The 25282-nt window shown below is 40.7% G+C and overlaps 1 protein-coding gene and 1 long non-coding RNA gene across 8 annotated transcripts in view; one reads left to right on the forward strand and one right to left on the reverse strand.

The window, feature by feature from the left end:
- Positions 1–3633: 3633 nt before the first annotated feature.
- Positions 3634–25282, reverse strand: part of NFE2L2 (NFE2 like bZIP transcription factor 2) — a 32117-nt gene continuing 10468 nt past the window's right edge. For 4 of the 7 annotated variants that reach the window (XM_019739285.3, XM_074338426.2, XM_019739286.3 and 1 more), the window contains exons 2-5: positions 7404–7670; positions 6676–6765; positions 5763–5954; positions 3634–5370 (exon numbers count right to left, since the gene is read on the reverse strand). In XM_019739285.3, coding sequence (XP_019594844.3) covers positions 4141–5370; positions 5763–5954; positions 6676–6765; positions 7404–7670 — 1779 coding nt within the window. In that variant the 3' untranslated portion in view covers positions 3634–4140. The other 3 variants (XM_019739290.3, XM_074338437.2, XM_019739291.3) reach the window with 2 other exon arrangements.
- On the forward strand, positions 9129–14359 carry LOC141572746 (uncharacterized). Its single transcript, XR_012498203.2, has 3 exons — positions 9129–9615; positions 13512–13714; positions 13798–14359. It is a non-coding gene; the product is annotated as an uncharacterized LOC141572746 (long non-coding RNA).

Here is a 25282-nt window from a genome sequence, read left to right on the forward strand (position 1 = left end):
TTATAATCACAAGGACAAGAGTTGTACACATTTACTAGTTCTATCTGGAATTTACAAGGTGATTCATTAAGTACATTGTATTAGCCCATGCATTGTCAGATGTTTAGTAAGCATCCATTATGTACCAAAACACTGGTTCAGAGTTTTCTATCCGATTAATCTCAGTTGTCTTAACACCCTTATTTAATAGGTCCTGGAAGAAAATGCAGTTAGGTTTTGCAGTAAGAAGTTTAAGTACAGAACTTAAGTAGTTTTGTGAGCTTGGGCAAGTTGATTGGGACTATTCAAGTTTTTTTATGCCATGCATAAAAAATGGCTTTTGCAGTTTGGTGATGCACCTGACCCCTTAATGTTTTGTTTCACATGCATTAAATATGTAGAATTAAACATTTCATTGGAAATAGTTACTAAATTTTAATTTAGTAATTCTTAAACATTTAATGAAGTTAGTGGTGGCTCTGACTTCTAACTTTGAAGTGATGCATTTGAGATACTTGGCAACAGTAATCTGATGCAGTGATTTTAATGAGTCACATTTTAATGACTACCGTTGTGGTTTGCTGCTTATAACATTGAAGGAATGTTAAATTTCACTAAATGTTAGTGACAATAAAGTAACATTGTTCCAATCAAAATTCTCTGACCTAAATTCTATCCAGAACAGAAACTCATTTTTACCTAACTCCTTTTTTGTGCAATGGAGATACAATACCTAGCTGCCCTCATTGAATCTGAAGGTTAAATGTAATGGAATTGAAAACTTAACGTAGTGTCATCTGGTTCATGATCCCTAATATTTTTGATAGTAGTCACAAGTATATGTCCTGAGGCATATCTAAAGTTAATGGGTGCCAATAAAATTATGCCAGTCAATTTTTTTTCTCCACAAAGGATTAAAGTTTTTATGGTCTAAATTTTTCCAGTTCTCAAAAAGTACTAAAAAGTATTTTAAAACATCAACTGAAAGCTGAAATTGGCCTGATGATTATGTCTTATATACAGAGGGTGCTAAAAATGCATATTTTAAGAAAGGAAAACTAGAACAAAAGATGAGTACAAATAATGTCTAATGCAATTACAAGAGGTGCTCAAAGTGGTTACCATCAGCGTCCAGACACTTCTGATTACGGCGAACTACTACTTGAGCAACGTTGACCAGTGTCCACTTGTATACGTGTTGTTTTTTTTAGCACCCCTGGTATGTTCTGAAGGTTAAAAGTGGGAATGGGCAGTAGTGTAAGATAGAGCAGCTGCCCTATCCCTCAAAAATATGGACTTTAGTAGAAATCTGCAAGAAAACTTTTTATATAACATGCAGTATCATGCTATTAAAATTCTTAAAATGCTTGATACACCTTAATGTAAAAGGTATAAGTATGTATTTTAAAACTAGAAACTGATTCAAGTAAGGTTTAACAATTAGGTAACCAAATTTAATCTCAGGACATAAAGCTCATATTTTAAGTCCAAATCAAGAGATGAAAACCTTGCTTTATTTTTTTTAGGTCATGGGTAAGTTAGGATTTCTTGTACAGGTGAACCTCAGGTACTGTTGGTTCCACAGCATCACAATATAACTGGTGGTGGTGGTTCAATTTGTAAAACATCTGTGAAACAGTAATGACTAGCGCAATAAAACAAAGTATACCGTAAAGTTCCTAATAACGTGCAATCGAGTAGTTCAGAGTAATTTTAGGTACTGTAAGGTTCTATGACGTTACCTTGAATGAACTTGGCAAAATATTTTGCAATTTGATAAAATGCATGTGAGCAAGGCTAGTGGAAGTGTGGTCTGCCCAGCAGTGCTCTGCGTGGTGCCAGCTAATCCAGGTGCTTCAGATGGGGCTACTGGGAAAAGAGCCACCACCTCCAGGCCCCACCCTTGATTTTGTTTAGGGTGGGGCATTTGAGGCAAGATTTGAGACTTTTAAGATGGAAGTCCTGTCTCCTCCAGGGATCTTATCACCACTGCAAGCAGGAATTCTTGACCACAGGAAGAAAGCCAGCAGCAGAAACTTCACATCTGAAGGCCTGGGTACATTAGTCCTTTAAATCATTTTTCAACCCGGAGTTTTCCAATCATCAGAGTCAGCGTCTCTTACTAAGCTAATCTGACTTTAGTTTCACTTACAACCAAAAGGCATCCTAATACAAGGCTAAAGAGAAGGAGAAAATGCACATTTACAGAGTGTGTAGGTATGGTACTTGCGTGAACTATTGCTTTACAGATGAAGAAACAAGCCTGATTGCATTGAGTTACTGGAGGTCATTCTAGGAAAATGGCAGCAGCAAGTCCAGGCCGGCTGGCTCTAGGGCCTGGGGACCTCTGCACTACGTTGCTCCTAAATAGGACTTAGTAATTTGCATGCAGTGCTTCTTCTAAACATGCTTAACCCTCAGGTGAGTCTCCTTTTCCCCACTTTGAAACAAAACGTGAACAAGACATTTGTTTAGGTGGAGAAATAGTGAATCAGTGCTGTGAATGGTTTATAGGGCAGCATGCACATTTTCAGAATTTGAAGGACTTTGATTTTGTACTTCCTAATTGAACTTGTTTAATCTCTGTTCCAGAGTGAACTGATTTTCCCACCTAGATCTCTAACCAGTCTTCTCAGTCTTTGGGCAACATGGTTCTTAAAGATGTTCCCAGGTCCTCGACTCCACCTTCACCCCACCTGGTTCTGTCACAATCCTTTTCGTTCTCTTTGAAACATGCAGAATCCAATGCCTTCACACTACTGCTATCGCTCCCAGGGGTGTCTAAACTTTTCAACATTTTTTACCAAGGGCCATATGCGGTAAAATACACAAACAGCCGGGCCACTCACTCGAGGTGAAGTTCGTATTGCCTCACCTGGTTTATTTAAGTAAATATACTTTTGGAATTTGCTGCGGGCCAGTTAACTGGATTGCGGACCCCAGTTGTCCCGTGGGCCGCAGTTTTGACACCCCTGCTCTAGACCTACACACCAAATCCCGTGTGATATGGCAGACTCCCAATTGGTTTCCCTGCTCCCACTTTTACTCTTCTCAACACAAGGCAGAAGAAACTTAGAAATGACAGTAGCACCTGCAATAGCTCCACACTTGGCTAGGTAAAAGCCAAAAAGTCCTTAGGAAGGTTTAACAAGACTCTGTGCCATGGTCCACTCTACCCACCCACCTTTTTCCTGCCCCTACGGTTTCAGCCAGATAATCCTTTTTCCTCAGATGGGCCTCAGAGCCTTTGGATTTCCTGTGTTCTGTCTGAAATGACAATGGGTTTCTCACACCTTCAAATACTGCCACTCAGTAAGGCTTTTCCTACTTAGAACCCGATTTTAAATTGTAACGCTTCCTTTTTACTGGTCTTCCCAGTCCTTTTTCTGGCATAGTGTAGTAAGTTTGTTGTCTTTCCCCACTAGTTCTAGGACAGGGGTTTCCATTTTGTCCTTTGAACAATGCTCAGGCATACATCTGATTGAATAAATGTTTTCATATCAAGATACAACATTATCCTTGGTTTGGCACCAGAAGGTTAGTATAAAATGCATATTTTTAGTGAAAATATTCTGAAAATGTAAAACACCTAAATGTGTTAAATGTAATATTAATGTCATGGAAAATACTGTGAATAAACTAAAAAAAAAAATGTAACAATCATAATATTCCTTTATTAGTACCAGCTTTTCAACTAAATTGGGTAGTTTTTTTTTTTTTTTTTTTTTTGCCAGAGCTAAACAATTTAATATAAAAAATGCCATTTTTTTTTGTTCATACATATTTATAAAAAAGTACATAGTGGTTAGTTTTGGAACAATTTGCTTTTAGCCAGATGTCAAAACATATAAATCTATGAATGTAACAAATGAGATAAGAACAGTATAAATAAGTTTTTGTAGTATTTACACGTATACAGAAACTAGCCCAAATGGTGTTCTAAGAAATTAACTTTGCAGTTACAGTGAAACTGATTTCAGCATACTGTTAAGTTACTTTAATGCTTTTCAAAGTTTTATATTCTCTACACTAGTTTTGACTATACTTTTGCATAGAATTACAAAGTATATATTTCTGCATTTCACATCACAGTAGGAGCTTTTAGTATAACAGTACAAAAAAAAAAACCCACTAGCTCAGAAAGGTCAGATCTTCCCCAATCTAGTTTTTCTTAACATCTGGCTTCTTACTCTTGGGAACAAGGAATACATTGCCATCTCTCGTTTGCTGCAGGGAGTACTCACTAGGAGAGTAGGGCTTTCCATCTTCATCCCGTAGCATGCTGAAGACTTCGAGATACAAGGTGCTGAGTTGTTTTTTCAGTAAATGGAGGCTTTTGTCATTCTCTCCTTTTTCTTTGAGTAATTTTTCTTTTTCATCTTTCAAATGATCCAAATCTTGTTCCAGTTCCACTATATTTTCCAGTTTTCGTTTTCGGCAATTCTGAGCAGCCACTTTATTCTTACCCCTCCTACGTATATCTCGAATTAATGCAAGTTGAGCCTCGTTGAATTGTTCCTTGGACATCATTTCATTGAAGTCATCCACAGGAAGGTTAATGATTTTTTCTACAGGGAATGGGATGTGGAGAGCTTTTGCCCTTAGCTCATCTCTTGTGAGATGAGCCTCCAAGCGGCTTGAATGTTTGTCTTTTGTAAAGAGGGTTTTGCGATGACCAGGACTTACAGGCAATTCTTTCTTTGGTGTGTTTTCACACTGGGCATCATGCACTGGAGCACAGTGTCCCCGAGACGGTGACAGGGGTTGGGTTGTATCCCCAGCAGACTGTACTGGCTGTGTTTTAGGGCCATTCTGTTTGACGCTTCCAGGGGCACTATCTGTCTCTTCCATTTCAGAATCACTGAAGCCAAGTGGTGTGTCTCCATAGATAGAAGATTCCACTGAGTGTTCTGGAGATGCCACACTGGGACTCGTGTTCAGTGAAATGCCAGAGTCAGAGTCATTGAATTCTGCTGTGCTTTCAGGGTGGTTTGGGTTGAAGGCTTTACAAAGTGAGAGATCAGATATATCAATGGGCCCGTTTAGAAGTTCAGAGAGTGACTGGTTGAAAGTAGCAGAGGGGGGCATGCTGTTGCTGATATTGGGCTCTGCTATGAAAGCAGAATAAAATTCATCACCAAAATCTGTGTTTATTGTGGCACTTGAATTTAATGAGTTCACTGTCAACTGGCTGGGGTCTTCTGTGGAGAGGATGCTGCTGAAGGAATCCTCAAAAGCACTGAGAAAATGTGGGCTGCAGTTACCTACTTCTTTTTCCAGTGAGGGGATCGATGAGTAGAAATGATAACTGTTGTCAATTTCCGTCAGTTTGGTTTCTGGACTTGGAACCGTGTTATTCTCAACCAGCTTGTCATTTTGAATATTAAGACACTGCATGGAAAAGTTTATACTATGTAAATCAAGGTAAAATGTTTTTAATAGATGATAATCTACATCTGATGACAAAAACTCTCTTCCCACCCCCATTCTCTCCAAGCTGTTCTCTCCTATAATTCAGAGATAATTCCCATTTCCAACAGATTCTTATGCCTAAGCATCTGTACTATTTTCAGTTCCTAGATCAGACTTCAGGTTTATAACTTGATCTATCCTCAAGACATCTAGCCTGTTTAACTAACACAATTGCACTTAAATGAGCATGGGCAGCTCTCATGACTAATTTACAAGCATACTCTAATCCTGTAAGTAGGTAGCAGATAAATAACCAGTATGACTAATTTAAAGGCATCTTTGGTATTTATCACATATTAGATCTTCGTTACCTGTAATTCTGGAATGGATAATAGCTCTTCCCAAACTTGCTCAATGTCCTGCTGCATATTATCTAAGTCAGTACTGGTTAGCTGAAGGACAAGAGGTTCAGGTGACTGAGTCTGATTAGGAGCAGTGAAGACGGGGCTCTCCATGTGGCTGGGAATATCAGGAATAAGGGATGGAAACGGAGTCGGAGAAACCTGCAATGGAAAAGGCATTTTATCTGCGTGAGTCTGTCGGATGAGTGCGCTTCAATGCACCGCCTTGTACAACCCCGGGAGCTGGAACTGACTGCGTTTCTGTATTCCTGTACTTGTAACTACTTATGACCCCTATTTCTATATAATGAAACATCTGTGTTTTCCTAGCCAACTGACTCAATTTCTTTTTATCTACCTGTTTGTTTTATCCTATGCCTTTGAAAGCAGACACATTAAAGGGACCCATGTAGGATGTATTAGATGTAGCTGTGGAGTTTGCTGTGAACCAAATGTTACACCTCATTGTCATCTACAAATGGGAATGTATCTGCCAAAAGCTGCATGGGGAAGAAAAACTTCAGGATGTAATTTGTATCTTTATATAATACCTCCTATAGTGCTTCAAACACAGTAAGTTTATTAAAATTGTTAATCGGACAAGTCTTGCTCTTTACTCTTCGAAATTCATTTTTTAATACCTTTAACAAATGAGTTACTTGTTTCCAAGGTTACGCCGATCCATGCTTCTGGCTATTCAGTAATAAATGTTTTGGGTTTTGTATTGTGTGAGGGTCTCTAAACTTATGTATAGGATATAGTTTCACTGATAAAATTTCCTCCTAAGATGCTTTTCATTCTCAAAAATGGAGACACATTAAAGGGACCCATGTAGGATGTATGAGATGTAGCTGTGGAGTTTGCTGTGAACCAAATGTTATACCTCATTGTCATCTACAAATGGGAATGTATCTGCCAAAAGCTGCATGCAGTCATCAAAGTACAAAGCATCTGGTTTGGGAATGTGGGCAACCTGGATAAAAGGGAAAGACATAAAGGAAGAAAATAATTATTTAATGTTTCATTCCCAAGCTAATGGTTCATGATTGATGTTTTTAAATGTTTGCAATCTGGTTAATCAAACATTTCTCTTAGTTTGGAAGTTAGTTTAGGGCCGCAGTTAAGAGCACAGACTGTCTGGGTTCAAATTGGCTCCCCCAATTTCTTGAGTGCTCTGGGCAAATTAACATCTTTGAGCTTTAGTTGCTCATCTGTAGATAAAATGGGGATAATGGCACCTAATTCATAGAGTTGTACTGATAAACCAATCAGTATATGTCAAATGCTTTAGATTGATCCACAGTGCCTGCCAGTTAGTGCCATAAATAGTCCCTCCCACTGGTTCCACTATTGCCACCAGTACTGCTGCTGCTTGACCCTTACATGATGTTTCTATAGCTGACAAAGCTCTTTATGTAATTTATGTCCTTCTGATCCTTGTAATAACTCTGTGAGGTATTGAACTCGTTAGGAGGCTGAGATTGGGAAGTTGATAAGTTCATGAAGACACAGTAAAAGGCAAAGCTGGAACTCATCCAGATGTTTTAACTCCTGGGTCAACGTTCTTTCCTGAACTCTGCCATACTACTTTCCAAGAACCGAGTACTCTACCTGGGAGTAGCTGGCAGATCCACTGGTTTCGGACGCGATGTGTGGGGCTGGCTGAATTGGGAGGAATTCCCCTGTCTCTTCGTCTAATTGTAACTGAGCGAAAAAGGCTTTCTCTTGCTCCTTTTCAAGTTGTTCTTGCCTTTCCTTTTCAAGTTTTTTCTGTTTTTCCAGCTCATGCTCTTTCCGCCGTTGACTGAAGTCAAATACTTCTCGACTCACCCCAAGATCTATATCTTGTCTCCAAAGTATGTCAATCAAATCCATGTCCTGTGTTGTTCAAAACAAAAAGGGAAGGAGATAGACCATGGTTAAGATGGGTTTAAAATGGCAGATACCACATAATTCAGCTTATGCCATTGATGATGGGGGTGGGGAGATTACAAACAAAATCTGAATGGGAACACACATCCAAGGTTCTGGGAGGGCACAGTTAATTCCACTCAGTGAATCTATTCATTAAAAAAAAAAAAAATCTACAAACACAACCATCCACTCTAATCCCCTATTACTGGATTATACCAATTGGGTGATGGCAGAGGTCTCTAACGAGCAAAGTTAACAAATATTGCACATTAAAATTCTTGAATTAAAAGAAATTCCACGCATGTTTAATGGAATATAGAAATTAGAGCCAAGCTACTGGCTTATCAGAAATGGGATTTGGAAAACATGATTGAATTCGTAGAAATTTTTCTAAACTTGCTCAGCAAATACCCAGTTTGCAGAGGAGGGGGAAAAAACCCAAGTTAAATTGTCAGTCTAGCAGCTGTGAAATAGCACTATTGTTTTGGTCTCCTATGTTTTCTCTTTTCCCCATCCTTTCCTGCTACTCTGTGGCTCACTTCTTAAAACAATTTCACCTTGACTTGAGTTTTATCTCCTGAGATAGGAGCAAATTGATAAAGAAAAGGCATAGCTAATGGTTATCTTGTGACGTGTGTGAAGCGAGGGACTGCTTGTTGCTACCAAAACAGCTGGGAAAGGGGTAGTGCCTACTAGGTTCATTCCTGATAAATCATGAATAATTCAAAAATAGCAAACATTAAAAAAGAAAACATGGCTCCTTATTACGTGTTAAGGTATTGGGTGAATCTTACAATGAGGGAATAGTTTTTTGATTTACGATCATATATAACAAGGCTTAGTTATGTTCATCTAGATTTTCACAAACACAAAAATGTGTCCCAATTTTTTTTTCTGACTTACAACTTTTTGGAAAAGTATAAACAGGTAAGAAGTATCAGTTGGCTTCCATTTAACAAATCATCTATAGTGAAAATAATAACGTGAGATTGAGATTGGAGAAATCAAGAGTTAGGAGAAAAGGAGCTGGGCCTGAAAGCCAGCAGACGTAGTATGACAGCGTCAAACTTTGTATTTCAGTTCTGATCGCTGGCAGCGCCAGGCTGGCCCAGGATGTCTAGAGCTCTCCTAATTTCAGCTTCCCAAGGACAAAAATAGCATGGTGGTTGCTTCAGTGAGCAGTCAGACTATTTTTATCCAACAAGGGAGGAGCAGGCTCCCCAGCCTAGAGGCGGCAAGCTAGCTGACATAGAGCCACCTCTGTCTAGCCTTGATCGAAAGTTGGTGTTGGAATCTTAAATGCTGTGAGACCTTGCTCATGGGGTTCATCATTCTAGCCTTGAACAGTATAATATATACTATAAAGGACACAGAATAGGCATAATTAAAGCAACACTTGTAGCTCTTTAGAACTGTACAGGGTATACCGGTTTTAGGCCAACATCTAGTAAAGGCTTTCTATATGCCAGGCATTGTTACTTCACATATACAAACTAATCCTCAAAACAACCATATAAAGATATTCCTATTTTACAGATAAGTATAATGACGTTTAAAAGAGGGAGACTACTAGAAAGTGGCTGAACAGGGAAACTCACTGGGCAGTCGAAATCATGGACTCTTGTTTCTTTTTTGTTTGTTTGTTTGACTCCTATTCTCTTTTTTAACTCCTCGCCTACACTGAAAATATAAAATCTGATCATTGGCCAGTAGTTCCTAAATTGGGCAGGATATAAAATCCATTGTCTCATATATACTTTGCTTTGACATCTTGGTGTGAAGAAGTGGCCAGTCTACAGAAAGGTTGGATTCAGCTCATGTCCCCTGGATCGTTTTTTCCTGGCCACAAGCAACAAAACAGCAACCAACACAATAGCAACCATAGAAGCATTCGTGACTGTCTTTTCAGGTAGGTACCCACTAAAATAAAACATGAGAATAATTTCCATTTTAAAAATGATTTGTTTCCATTTTAAGGTGCATGTTTACCGAAAGGTCATGTGAAAGAGAAAGTAGAAGACTAAGGCCCAAGGTCTAGAGAAACCTACTTTAAAATTACATTTAGGTTGGGCCATATCCTGGTGAATCTAGATAAAGCAGAGTATCCTATCTAGTCTTTTTTCCCAACTGGAGCTATCCAAACAAGGTATTAAGGAGGTGTTCAGTACAGGCACACCTACTAAATACTAGCACCGAAAATTAAAGGAATGCATGATCTCGCAATCTCAATTGAACTAGAATGTCTATAAAATAGTACCTATTCCTACTTGTCTCAAAAACTGGTGTGGAAAACATGTTTTGAATACATAGAAATTCCCCCCCCCCCCCCCCCCCGCTTCCTCCTCCCTCTACTCCGGTTCAAGCCGTTGTTTCTCAGTCCAGTTGTGTAGGACACAGCTCCCTGGCCCATGCTGGTATTATGAGCCTTGCGCTCCCCTGGCTGAGCCAGTCAGTCGCTAGTCATCGGTCGGCTGCTCACGGCAGCTCACGGCAGCTCTCGCCGCTGCCGGCCGCTCACACTGGCCGCCGGCCACTCACACTGGCCACTGGCCGCTCATGGCAGCACATGGCAACACACAGCAGCCCACGGCAGCACACAGCAGCTCACGCCGACCTCCAGCTGCTCACCGCAGCCCAGCTCCAGGGAAAGCTGCTGTTCACAATCTTAGCTGTAGAGGGCGGAGCTCACTGGACCATGAGGGAATTGAACCAGTGTTAGGAGCACGGTGCTCTAGCCACCAGAGCCACCGGGCTGGCCTCATAGAAATTTTTCTAAACTTGCTCAGCGAATATCCAGTTTACAAAGGAGGGAAAACTCAAGTAATTGTCAGTCTAGCAGTTGTGAAATTGCAACCCTTTTTTGGTCTTTCCTACATTGGTTTATCTTTTCCCTATCATTTCCTGCTACTGGGCTACCCAGATCAATGAAAGAGAAACCCAAATGCTTGTGCCTGCACGTGGGGACCCCTCTGGGAGAGCCCTCACACCCCCAGACTGCCTCGGCTTGGGGCTTCTCCTTGTTAAGAGATCCCCGGATAAAAACCAGTATCCGGTTTTGACTTTTTCATAAAAGCACTGAAAGGGCACTGAAGCAATTTATGTTGGAAACAGCTGCTCACAAATCTGACTATTTCAAAGTACCCCCAAAACAGTTGGAGGAAAATTTCAAATGTAATTTACTCTAAAATTAGCAGTGGCAATCATACGAAGAGTTGATATTAACTCTGTTCTTTTTTCTCCCTGTCCTCCCCCCGAGATGAGACGACTTGAGTGGGTTGAGACGGTTTAGCTATAAATTTAGTAAAACTATTCAGTCCTACCCTTATCACATATATATTGGTGAATTAAATGAGACCTGTGAAACTACTCTATAAATGTAAAGAATATGCAAATATTGTTGTGCATGCTGGCAGTGGTAGGCCCTCCTACCAGCTATAAGCGAGACCAAACTCCAGGCCACTGGATAATGAAGTCGTGGACCTACCTGTAGTGGGAACGCGAAATAACAAAGCAATGAAGGTGTTTGGTTCCTCCCCAGGGAAGGTCTGAAATTGACTACGAGGCATGTGCACCATATGTAGTAAATAAAAATAAATAACATACACTTTTATGGATACTTTTATGTACACACACCCATTCAGCTGCCACTCAGGTCCTGAAGTGAGTGCCCTTTAACGCACAGCTCAAAGCAATTCAATTTTTAAAACATTTCCCATAACAGGATCAGAAAAGGACACTTGAATGGATCCTTATCAACAAAGAGGAAACACAAACCATGAAGTATCATTCGGATCAGCTCTTGAGCACCTGTTCTCCTTATCTGATCTGAAACAATGCTGGACCCTGGGGGTCAGAGGGCTCCTACAGCTGTGGCTTACCAAGAATCCCACCAAAAAAAAAAAAAAAAACAAAAAAAAAAACAAAAACCACTAAAAGACATTGCAAGTGACAACATCTAATCGTTCTTAATGCAGGCTGGGCAGCCTTCAACGAGATCATAATGGGCCCCGAACACATTTTAAAATTTTCCAGAGGTTTTCTTCTCTATTTTTGTTTATTTTTATGTAATGTTTATTCTTGCTCTGAGAGGTCTCTAAAAGAAAATTTATGCCTTAAAAAAAAAAAAACAAACAAACAGAAAACCCCTGAGTTTTAACTACTTTGAATTCCTTAAAACTCATTCTGATCAAATTTAGAATGCAGCAAAAATCGGTTTCTTGTCATGGCCTTAATCTTGTTACTCAGATTTTCACCTAAGTTTCAAAAGGAAAAAAAACCTGTGGGGATTTGATACCGTATGCAATACTCAAAGCTTTCTGTTGAAAAGGAGAACAGTAGAAGTCTGTCCAGCCAAGACTCAGAGCTGGGGAGCCACACATGCCCAGGACTGTGTTTGTCCTGTGCTAACCTAACAGGCAGTGAGTGTTTCCTCTGAGGAGCACATGACCCGACCTGTGACTACACACAGGACTTCTTCCACAAATGACCCAACGCTGCAAAACTCCAGCACCATCTCAGAGGAAGTTGTCCGGGTGGAGCCCACAACAAACAACATGACACTGCACAGTGGGGAAGGGAAATGCCCGAGGAAAACTAAAACTGCTCTTCTGCACAGAAATCCCAGGCACTGAGGAAGTTACAGCTTCCTGAGCCCCTCCTCCAAACCTCTGTGAGGAAAGCTGCCATGCAAAATGGCAGATAAGGGTCAGGGAGGGAGAGGAAAGCAGGGAATGGTTTGTACAGCATTCCAACAGGTATTTTCATAAGACGTGAAAGCTTCCCAGGGCAAGGCAGGCGCAGGCTGTGAGCCTTCACATGCTACATGGGGCAAATGCTGCCAGCTACTTAGTATCTGAATTTTTTGTTGTTGTCCTTTAGTGATTCCTGAATGTGTTTCAAATTATGTTGCTAGCTTGGCTTAGACAAAAGACAATTTAATAAGAAACATAAATGTTCGACAATTCGCATTAAATCACCATCTGGCTCAACGGAAATATTCATATTTAAAATGTATATGTCGTCATTTGCCATCTGGGTAATGTTACATGTTTTATGGGAAATCTGAAGTTGGACGATTAACTCATACCACTTTAAAACAAACATCTTTGTTCCAGGATAAACAAAGAAAAAAGGCCTTGAACACAGAATCCCATATTAAATAGGTCTTTTGCAAGCCGATTGTAGTGCCTTGAACAAACCAGCATTTATCATGCTCAGATAATTCCCCCAAAATCAGAAAAGATAAAGCAAAAGCAAAAATGCCAGAAAAGATAATCAAGATCTCCTCCTAAATTAAAACAATTCAGTAAACCAAGGCTTTGGAAAAATATTGGAAATGATAAAAAAAAGTAGTTTCTATTATACACTCAAATGTGAAACAAGGGTTGCACCCCCAAACCCTCTTTCCTCCCCCTTCCTTCTCCCATTCTCTATTTTTGCCCTAATGACAGGAAGGTGGTAGGAGGTTTCCTCCTAAAAATAAATTTTACCAATAAACTGTTAGAAAAAATAAATTGCAAATCACTAACTTTGTAAACAGAAAATGAAAATTGATCCTCACTGCCAATTTTACAGTATAAGGGTTAAGACAATATCTCAAGTTATTCCTTCTTAAAATCATGTATTTCCATTAAGAAAATAAAAATCTTAAAGTTTATTCCCCTTCGTCATCTAAATGTTAATTACTAGCACTAAGAGTCTAAGTTATACCTGGTAATGTTTACCTTTTATACATTTCAGTCTTTATATGATGCCCAGATGGTTATTTACCTAAAAGCTAAATCTGGTTTACTATTTTTTCCACAGAAGCTGCTCAAACATTTTTGAGCAAAACCGGATGGAACATGAATCAAATCCTACCGTGTTAGCATATAAACCAAATGAAGAGCTTACAAGAGGCTACAAAAACCTGAATTGTGAAGAACCAATAAAACAACGAAAGTGATCTTGATTCACAAGGCTCTACTTTGCAGTCAAAATCCTGACGAAAGTAAAATGATACCAAGCAGGTGTGTTTTTAAAATACATCTTGCTGATGGCTATTAGATTTCATAAATATTTATCTACCCACTTCTCTTTGCTTCTCTTCCAGGGCTTCATTACAAGAAGATACACAACACAATGCCAATTATTTTCTCAGTGAAGGCAGATAACAGGTTATTCTGTATAGTTTGCCCACATTCGAGTACTTCTGGTTCTACTGGACTTATTTGCTAACTTTTGAATATATTTCTACAATAATTGTGAAGTAGGTGATTAAAAACAAAGAAATCACGTGTGTATACACACACACACACACACACACACACACAGAATCACAATGTCAGCGATCAAAGGGCCTTCCAGCCATCTAGGTCAAATGTAAATGTCATCGGGTTCATTTCTGTGTAACTACAGCTCCATTTTAAAAAATAACTGGCCTAGCAACCAGTTATAGATATCAGCACTGACTCCTCATCGGTAGTAATAGTTACCAGTAATCCAGGTTTCCTTCTAGAGAAATCTCACTAGGGATTCCTTCCGTAATCTTTAACAACTAGCAATTTTTTAACAGCATAAAAAATCTCAAACACACACCCAGAGAGGAGTTATTCAACAAGTTAAAACCCTAGACCACAAACTTGCTACTCCCTGGTTTGGAGAGCCAACCTTCTATCCTTTTGTCTTTCAACGAGAAAGTGGTCCAGTCTCCTCAGTCTGACATGTTACTCTGTACAGACACTTTCATGGGCTGCTTCCTGTTCACAAACAAGTTTCTTGGCAATGACTCAATCTAAGAAATACGATCCCGCCAGTTTACTGGAACTCACCCATTACGCTTGTCTGCAAACTGCAAAGCATGATGCAAAGATAAAGCAAGACTGGAAAGTAAATAGAACAGGAACTCAGATTCTTTCTTTTCTCAAGAGATACAGATATTTGGCCAAAAAGAAATTAGAAAGTGAATTTCCGAAAAAGTAGGTGCTCCCACCAGCTACCAAAAGTGCATGGATCTGACTTTTCCATGAGAAGTTTCATGCCTGGATCCCAACCGAGTTATTTTTTGGTGGTTTGTATCTGAGCAGGATGCTGCTGCTCGGCCTCAAAGGATTTATGCAAGGACTGTCATTACTTGGCCAAGAGAACGGCTTGGCGTGATAAGCAAACTTAAGGATACATTTTGCTAATCTCTTCCCCATTTTTGAACAAGCCATGTATGTATTCAGTTCTAGATGCTGTCTTCCACACATGAAAGGACTTATGAGAAGTCTATGAAAGGACTTATGAGAAGTCTATGAGCAGGTCTTCCATTACTATTAGAATGATTCCACAGGGAAACACACACATGCGTGCACCATTCTTAGCAACAGAACCTTCAGGAGCATTGGCTCGAACTTCCTAACCTACTTGACCTTACATCCACTGAAATTAACTGGGCGTGGACAAACCAGGAGATGCAGAGCGCTGTGCGGGAAGACAAACAGCTCTGCTTGCCTGTCCCTGTGAATTCTGCTACCCGGCATCCCAGCATCCCGGAGAGGGAGGCCGGCGCTCCAGCACGTGAACTCCCTGAGTGATTCTTTACCCAGTTTGGGTCCTGCATTTGTAAAACGCAATTATTTATTTCAACCTTAAAGCTCCTCAGATTTAACTACCTACAATTAGCTTAAAAAAGTATGTCAGGACAGTCGTTCAGGCTTGGGGGCTAAGTAAGTACTGTATGGTTTTGTTGCTGCTGGCCAAAGACTTGCGTGCCCGTAGTGGTGTCAACACTGGTGGTGGTGATGAATTTTAGATATGGAAATTATATATTTTACTATATAGACACTATTTAAAATACCTAGCTTCCTTAAAAAAAAAAATCGCCTGCCCCCCCCCCAAAAAAAAACCCAAAAAACTGCAGATCCTGTTAAAACATATTCAAAGGGTTTGTTTAATTTCTTTAGTGTGAACTTTCTAAAGCATGAACTATTTCTTGAAATAATAACCTACTAACGGCTAAAACTTAATTTTACCAGAATGGTGGCAGTTATAATAAAGGTAGTGGTCAAGATCAACAAGGTTAGTGTATATATTACCCTAAAAGGCTCATTAATCCATCTACCCATCTAACACGTATGCGTAGATCACCTCTCAGGTTCCAGGAACTGTGCTAGGTGCTGGGGACACAATGATAAACAGTCTCTGATCTTAGTTTTGAGACGCGATGAGAAGCATGTAGGAGCTAAAGCAGCATGGCAGAAGTATAAGTAAACTGCATAGACAGACGCCACAGGAATGACAACTGACATAAAGTATACCAGTCACAATTACGAGCATCCTACCCAATAAACCAAGGCTTCAACCCGGTTCCCAAAGATCTAGTGCAAGTGAACATTTGAAAGCAAAGGTTACGGAGGTGGAGAGAACATGAAACAATGCATTCTTGGTCTCCCCTCCTGGTGGTGGCAATGTTTTCCCCACAGAGGCTCAGATTTCCAGCGCAGGGAAAATTCTCATACTCAAAGCGACTTCCTCCTTGTATTTAGACTTTTCGGTCAGTATGACTCATTTCAGCCGAGACGGGAATTACAGCTAATGCCACACTGTCACGGAATGCTACAACTGGAAAGGACCATAGGACTTAGACAGACAGCTCCTTTCATTTTTCAAAGAAGGAAACACGTATAGAAGGTGAAATGACTTGCCCCCAGGTTTGAGGTCAAGGATTCCAAAACTACCTTTGGTCTACTTTTCTAATTTTATAACTCCTGCCAAGTTATTTGGCAGAGGGGAAAAGATGTGTTTGCTTCATTTTAATTTTTGAATTAGCATCTCTTGCTCCAGCTTGCCAACCTGCAGGTTATATTGCCAACCCAACAGCTTATATTACAGCTGGTGTCTGCATGCTTTACAGGCGTGCTCGCGGGCAGTATCTCATTCGAGCTTCACTGCAGTAGCACGAGGGAGGTGCTTTATCTTTATTTATAGATGAGCACATGTAGGCTTTGGGCATAGGGCAACTCTGCCCCAAATCACATGTTACACAAGTAGCAGAGCCAGGACTCCCACCCAGAACTCTTTCTGAGCCTGGCAGGCTCTTCACACACCATGGTGCCATCTCCTTGGCATTCTCACCACCGCAGGACAAGGTATGGAAACGGCATTAGCCCCAGTGCCCTCTCCCCAGGCAGGACACTAAGACTTGGAAGTCAGCTCTCTTGACACTCAGACCTGCCTGTCCTGACAACTCAAGGGTAAATCAGGTCAACTGAATTGCACAAGGAGAGCGTTAGCATTTAAATGAGTCGTTCCACAAAGCCAATATTACCCTGTACTTTGTATGTCTTAGCTGGGCTTCCTTACAATGGTCTGACTAAACCGGAAACTCCTCACTATGTCTTTAGTAAATAGGTAACACATGGAAATGGTACAAAACTTAAAAACTGCAAAAGTAATCTCCAAATTACCTTCCCCAAGGCAACCACTGGCATCAGTTTTTTGTGTTTTCTTATGAAGACACTCTATTAAATACACACAGACACACACACAAGTAGCACATACAAGTAATCATAGTGTTCCACACTTATTTCTCTCTATTTAATATATTTTAGAGATGGTTCTACATCAGGACACAGAGTTGTCCCATTATTATTATTATTTTTAAGGAGGGTGCAGCTCACAGTGGCCCATGCAGGGATCGAACCGGCAACCTTGGTGTTATCAGCATCATGCTCTAACCAACTGAGCTAACCAGCCACCTCAATGTCCCATTATATTTTTTATTTTTATTTTTTTCATCTAATGTGTCATTTAGAGCTGCTATTTCATTATTTACTTTCTGTTTGGATGATCTATCCATAGCTGCCAATGATGTATTTAGGTCGCCTACTATAATTGTGTTTTGGTCAATTTCTCCCTTTATTTCTGTTAGTAGTTGCTTGTATATTTTGGTGCTCCCTGATTGGGGGCATAAATATTGATGACTGTTATGTCTTCTTGTTGTATAGTCCCCTTTATCATTATGAAATGTCCATCTTTGTTTCTAGTTACCTTTTTCACCCTGAAGTCTGTTTCATCTGATATCAGTATGCCTACACCTGATTTTCTCTGGATACCATTTGCTTGGAGCGTCAATTTCCACCCTTTCAGTTTGAGTCTGTACTTGTCCTTGTAGCTGAGATCTGTCTGTTGGAGGCAGCATATGGTTGGGTTTAGTTTTTTGATCCAATCTGCCACTCTGTGCCTTTTTATCGGTGAGTTCAGTCCATTTACATTTAGGGTGACCCAATGTCCTGTTATTTGTAATGGCTGAGCAGTATTCCACTATAAAGATGTACTATTTATTTAATAATTTTATTGTAAAGATGTTATTAATAATGTAATTATTTAATCAGTCCCTTGTTGAGCTCTTAAGTTATTTCTAATCTTTGGCTATTACAAGTAATGCTGTAACAGATATCCTGTACATAAGTCATTTCACAAATGTGTATGGCTATCTGTAGGATAAATACTTAGAAGTGGAATTGCTGGGTCAGAGTATATGTATTTTTAATTATGATAGATACTGCCAAATAGTTCTACATAGAGGTTGTACCTTTTACATTCCCATCAACAATGTGTGAGTGCCCATTTCCTTACTCTTTTCCTAACTCACGTGTCCATCACACCTTGCATCATACTGGCACATGGTACCCACTAAATAAATAAATATACATTAACCGCACAATGTCTCCTATGTTAATTCCAGAATCATTTCAAAATCAGCCCTTCCCACTATCTTTTAACAATAAAATTAAGGCTAAACAAGAGAATAGACTTCATATACAGAAATGTCTTTTGGCCAGAAGACAGCATTTCTTTAACCACCAGTTGATACCCAGCCTTGCTCTAGAGAAGCTAAGCTTGGTTGGTGCCTTTGGAACTAGAAGGGGCAAGAAAAGCAGTCTGTGGTGCACACATATATGACAGAGGATGGGCAAAGTCTAATAGGTAGAATACTCAAGTGTCACAGGCAAAATCAACAACCTCAGCCCTTCTAACAGACAAGGTAAACTTTCAAGGTAAGTCAAGTCCAGCTTGGCTGCGTGGTCTACCAGCTACTTAAAGACCAGGAAAAGACATTCGTTCTAGGGATGTGTCTCTCAGGAGCAGATGTCTGTTGGCCATTATATCACATGTAGAACACACAATGGATTAAGGAAAGCTGACAGTGACCTTGGAGATCACAGTCCCAACCCTGGGCTAACGAGGATCCTGAGGCCCAGAGATGCAAAATGGGTAACTGGCCCTAGGTCTCACCCAGTTGAGCAGAACCCAGGAGGGGTCATCTGGTCAACCTAATACAAATTAGATTTGAAACTAGACTTTCCCATTGCAATTTCCGTAATATTACTTAAAAATTCACAAACTATTAGGAGTTACTTTGAAAATAGACCTTTACAAAACTGTTGTGGCATTCAGTCCAGTAGCCAAATTAATGGCCTATGAAACTTTGTCATCAGGAGAAAATGACCAATGTTTGACCTGCACTTTTCTGTAGAGAACTTTCCTCCCCTCCCCCCCCACCCCCAGCCAAACTCTGGGTACTGTGTGCTCCTCTAAAGACTGTGCCTGTGCTCAATACAATCAGACTGAGAGCCTCCTAGTTCTAAGCCCCTTCAGGCAGATCACCTCTGCTTCCAAGAGCAAAAGTAGCTCAAAATTAATGTGGAGTCCTGAGAAACCCTAAATGGTGGGGTCAAAGTCACGTACCCACTATATGCACATTCCAAACGGACTGACTCATGCAAGGGCTCACTAAGACCAAGTGCAACCCAAGCCATAGTTCTCCATCTCCTCGGAGAAAGCCCTTGGAGACAGACCTCAGCCCTTGCCTGTGTAGTGCTTTAAGAGCACAAAACGCTTTCACTTACATCATGATGTCGTTTCAGCCTCACACTGCTCTGTGTGAAGATTAGTGAGATGAAGAACCTGATGTGGCAGTGGCGGCTGGAACAGCCCTCCTCTAAATCTGAGGGACATATACCCATAAATCAAATAACCACTTAGTGAATCACAATGCCTCCTTTTTGTTGTCTGCTCCTCGAAATGTAAATAAGATTCTGGTTGGCGCTAAGGGTATTCACTGCCGCTGCTGGTGGCTTCTTCCTTTAAATCAGTTTTGCCACACGCATAAAAAAACAATACCATAAAACAGGCCTAAACTTTTACTAAATGATCTCAATCTAAATGAATAATAAACACATCAAGTCAAGCTCTTCTCTTAGTTTTCTCTTCAAGGACAAAAGCTGTGGGTCTGTGTGCTTTGAAATCTCTGGCTTTGGGAAAAGGATTTATGTTAAAATCTGAAAGCCAGCTGTATCGAGTTTTCCAAAGTAAGCGCTCACACAAAGCATGGGAATTATTTTTACCTTATTACTATTCCCCATGAAAGTATCATTACACCAACAAAAATACATGCCAAACACGTAACTGATCACACTGTTCACTGGTAGGCACAGCACAAAGGTTATTTTTCCTTAGTGTCTCAAATAGCTTCTTTTCAAAGACCGTTTCTTTAGTCTGGATCTGGTAGAAGTTTAAGTTCTTGACAGCCCTGACGCCCACCACGTTTCCATTGCCAAGTACACCCAGAACACAAAGCAATAGACTACAGAGAACATGAGGTCCCAGTCCCCGTTTGGAAGTAGGTCATGCCACGTTACGGTAACTGTTAACCTCAGTTTCTTCATCTGCCAAAGGATAGGGTTGGATTAGGTGACTCCTAAGACCCCTTCCTCCAAATACACCTCTGATTCTATGAGTCCGAAATATAAGTCTGAAAACTAATTCTGAATTTTCAAACAGGCTAATTTCAGCCACCTGTGACAGATGCCCTAAAGAAGCGCTGTCCACCAGAAATACAATGCAAGCCGCACGTGTAATGTAAAAACTCTTAGTAGCCTTACTAAAAAAAAAAAAAAATGAAACAAGTGGATTTAATTTTAACAATATACTTATTAAACTCAATATGTCAAAAAATTCTTTTAATGTGTAAGCAATTTACATTTATTGAGATATGACAAGTGATGGATACATTCAACATATATTACAACAAATCTCACCCGACACAGTCACATGAAATGTAGTCCTACCAGAACAACAAGTTCTATTAATACTTAACAGGAAAAGATCTTATACTGCTTGTGTTTTTACATGTAAATTCATTAAATTTAAAAATTTAGTTCTTCAGCTGCACTAGCCCCATTTCAAGAACTCAGAAGTGACGAGTGGCTGGTCACTGCAACGCCAACGGACAGGGCAGCTCTGCCAGAGCCTACAAAGCCAGCCCTCCACTCTCCTTCCGGGGATGCTACTGGACCAAACTCTTCTGTTTTTCAAATTACTTTCTGAGGATACACTGGGAACAGTAACCCTTCCAAGAAACACTAGTCAGTATTTCTACTTTCAGCAATTCTTTATCAAAAGCTACCTGGAGGCCCTGAAAGCGCGAGTGTGAGTCTGAATTACTAAGAGGACTCAGAATGACTAACTGGATCATCTTGGTATTATTCAGCAATGTTGTGGTCCAGATGCCACACAATTACCATGATTATTGCCAAGGTCATCTGAAGAGTGGGTAGAAATAACAGGCCTTAAGTGATGGAAAAGCAGTATCTGTTCCAACTAAGGATATGCGTAACCCTCAGCTCAGAAATTATATTTCAACCACTCTCAGATGTATACACTTGGAAATGCACTGTCCTCGCTGCTGTTGCCAATTGCCAGGCAGCGATTTGGACCTATTAAAAAGGAAGTTATAATTAGTGTACACATCATATTACATTCTCTTAAATATCAGTACAGGAATCTTTTCTTTTCCTTAATGTAAATCTTCTCCATTAACCCACTAAATAACTATGTAAGGACCGCGGCTGTCACCGGTAAGCCTTCACATTAAGACCAGAGAATGGAAGATCTCAGTGCCAATATTCTAAGTCCAGATAAAGACAGGTATGACACAAACTAAGTACTAATAATGATGGCTGCCACTTACTGCGCACTTGCTATGAGCTCAGCACTATTTCAGGCATGGGTGTCCGTCATCTGTTTATACTCACACCGATCTGCAAGGCGGGCAGTATCATTATCATCTTCCTTTGGAGCAAGGAAACCGCAGCATGGAGAGGTTAAGTAATTGTGCCTGAAGACCTCCATCTAACAAATGGTGACAATGAGATCCGATCCAGGTTTATATTACAGACGCACTCAAGTAACACAGGCGCTTACTTCAGAATAACCTAGGGCTCTTTAAGGGAGGTTGACTAAGAACGAAGGCTTAGGAAGACGGGGTGCCATGGGGCTCTGCTGCTGACGTAGCTGCAGGGGTAGCTTTGGCCTGCCCAGGAGACCTCGCTGTGCTGCTCCCATGAGGGGAAACAGACAGTATATCCGTCCTCACAGAATTGGTTTTCGTATGAAAAAAGTATGTGAATGCCCCTTCAAAATGCGGCGGGTGACTCAGGGGCGAGGTATTAATACTATCAATAAATTCAGCTCCTGTTGCAGATGTCAAATGAACAGGAGAAGCGTTTAATTTTTAGCCTTCTGGGTGCCTAACTACGTACTACTAAAAATTAGAAGGTGAAGCCCTAACTTGTTTATGTATCAGTGGGCAACTTGTTTATGTATCAGACGGCAACAATAAAGGGTAGTAAATGTAAAGTTTTCAGCTGTGTTATCTCCCCCAGGCCGTTAGGAGGTTCTTTTCTTTCACCACTCTGCTTTTTTTCTTAAGGCTAGAGTTACTTAGGGGCAGTTATTACTAAAGAAATAGTTCAGTCTTTAAAGACTAAAAGAAGGACGTGGGCTTCGGAAGAAGGCAAGGCTGCTGGGGTCAGCTCAGTGCATGTTCAGAGTCAGCCTTCCACCCATGCACTTCCACTCCCCAAACTGTTCGTACAACTGACCTGAGGGCATGGCTCTGTGTCTAGGTCCTGTTTCCAGGGTAAGAAATTCTGCCACAAGTGAAAGAGTGTGTCTGCGAAGGAGGTCAGTGAGATGGCTTATCTATCCACCTAAGTCCAGGGAATCCAGTGGACAGGCCGGAGGGTTCCACAGAGGAAGCCGGGCCGTGTGTCACCCTCTGCTGCCCTAGGGCACATGTGAAGGCCTTGCCACGGAGGCTTCAGTCGCCACAACAGCCAGGCCCTCACACGAGGCCAGGGCCGCGACATGGAAGACCACAGGGGGACGAGACGTTTAGAGCAAAGAGCAAGAAGGGGCATGAATGTTATGCCATTACACAGCCAGAATTCATGGAGAGATGGTTTTCAAGTGGGCCAGGGACATCTCAGATCCCCACACATTCCAATATCCCTGACAAGGAAGAAACGTAACGGTAACAACAATCAGTCACCATTTGCTGAATGTGTACCATGTGCTAGATCTTGTGTCCGGTTCTTTTCTTCATTTAGGAATGCTGTGATAGAGACATCAGCCACATCCTGAAGATGACGGAACAGAAGCACACCCCACTGTAAAATCTATCAGCTTAACTAATCTCTTGTGGACTCTGTTCTCAGCCGATAAAACAGGGATAATGCTTCTTACCTTACAGGGTGGAGTAAGGAGTACGCACGACAAACCCAGTTTGTGAAAGCACTTAGCACCCTGCCCCGCCTTGGCAAGCGCCTGAGAGACGGCAGCTGCCATCACCAACATTGTCAGATGCCCACCTCTGTGAGTTCGGACTCACAAGCAAACCCCATGGGAGAGAAAAGAGAAGATACTGTTTTTCCTTTCCTTGGGTGAATACTGCTCATCACTGGGAGCGGAAGACAAGGATAAGCTTGTGACAAGTGACTGCAGACAGTACAAGTAAACTGATTTTAGAAAAGGGCAGAAAGAAAGCGACGCCCCTGTCCCACCTTGGGGAAGAAAACGATCCATCCGTACAGCAAAACGGCAGCTTCTGGCGCGTCTTCCTCTCCTGTCATCAATGGAATTAATACACTGGCAGATGGATTTCTGATAAACCACAGGAATAACGGCGTACAAACTTGAGCACAAATGGCTGCATCATGGTGCCAAAAGAAGAAAATCTACTCCCCCTCCAAACTTAAAAAAAAAATCTTTTTAAACAGCCAACAAAAGGTGCAGTTTAGAGTAACTATGACGGGTCCTCAGTACATGTACTGATGCTAAACCGACTCAACTGCACTCACACCACAGAAGAGCCCCCTCACTCTCTCTGCCTCCAACCCGTCCATCTTCCCATTCACGGACCATAACTTCCTATCCACATCCAGCTCATATATCTTGCCCTTTCCAAAACCTTCCATGATTTCCAGCTGCCTTGTCCAAACTTGAAACGCCACACGCAGGCCCATTGGGGGCCCTCTACAGATAGCCACAAGTTAACCTTGTCAGCCCTAGCAGCCTAATATGCTACCACCGTCCACCCGGCTCATGCCTGCACCTTTACGCAGGCTTCCAAAACTTGAGCCAAGTAAAATGCCTGGCTTAAAAAAATTGTTTCATTGAAATGCTACCTCTCCTCTGCACCGTCACGGAGCTGTCATATATCACAGATAGGCTTGGATAAACACCAAGCTCACAGAATGCAGCAACGGACTCCCTCTCACGTATATTGAGTAACTACAATATTAAGGACCAGGCAAGGTGCCAGACATCAGTTATAAAAATGAATTAAAGACAGTCCCTACCCTAGAGGAAGTCATACCTTACGCAGAAAGGATAAAGATGTCAAGTAATTTATCCTTATTATGATATGAAGTGTGCGCTATAATCCAGGTGTACAAAGGGATCGAGTACTTAGCAGGGGCAATTTGAAAAGCAAATGTCCTCCAAGGAGGACAACAGAGTTGCTGCATTATCTTGGAAGAGTAAAGCAACTTCGTGCCCTCCAAGTTCCCCAGGGTGTGTAAATATCTAAAAATATTTGTGGAATGAATAAGTGTACATTTATGCTCAGAATTCAGTATTTTCGTTGCATACCTAAGATGTCTGGGGTTAAAAAATTCTAATTACTGAAGCAACAAAGATGTCATGTTAAATGTCATTTACAACCCAATTACTGGTCATATAAAATTATTTAACTTAATTCACAGTAACAATATTTCAAATTATTCTTTGGCTACTCTACTAAAAGCAAAGTATTACATCTTAAGAATTATAAACACACACTCCAAGTACACAATAGAGTTAATTTTTTAAGAGAACAAACATGATAGTATCTTCAAATATCCATTAAAGAATTTTGCAATTTGGGTAATATAACAATCAATCAACGAAGATTAATTAAGTATATTTTGTTAGAAGAGACTAGTTATTTCCCTCAGGCTGATGGTCAGAAAAAGGACAAGAAATGGGCAACCTCACTTTTCTCCCATATTCCAGACATTTTTCCCAAAGCATCAATCAATTACCATAATATCTCAACCTCTTCAGCTATTCTATAACTTCCCTTATTCGCTTATCTCAGTTCTCAGAGGTCTTCAAAAAGTACCCAGCAGAAAATGCAGTCAAGACCCAGAGAGATACGGCATGTCACTTTTAACTTAATCTTGAAAATTAAAAATAATGTTTCTTTTCAGACCAATTTCTTGCAGCTG

This window comes from Rhinolophus sinicus, chromosome 17, assembly GCF_057876585.1.
Source record: "Rhinolophus sinicus isolate RSI-liver-muscle chromosome 17, RSI-T2T, whole genome shotgun sequence".
Lineage (NCBI taxonomy): Eukaryota > Metazoa > Chordata > Mammalia > Chiroptera > Rhinolophidae > Rhinolophus > Rhinolophus sinicus.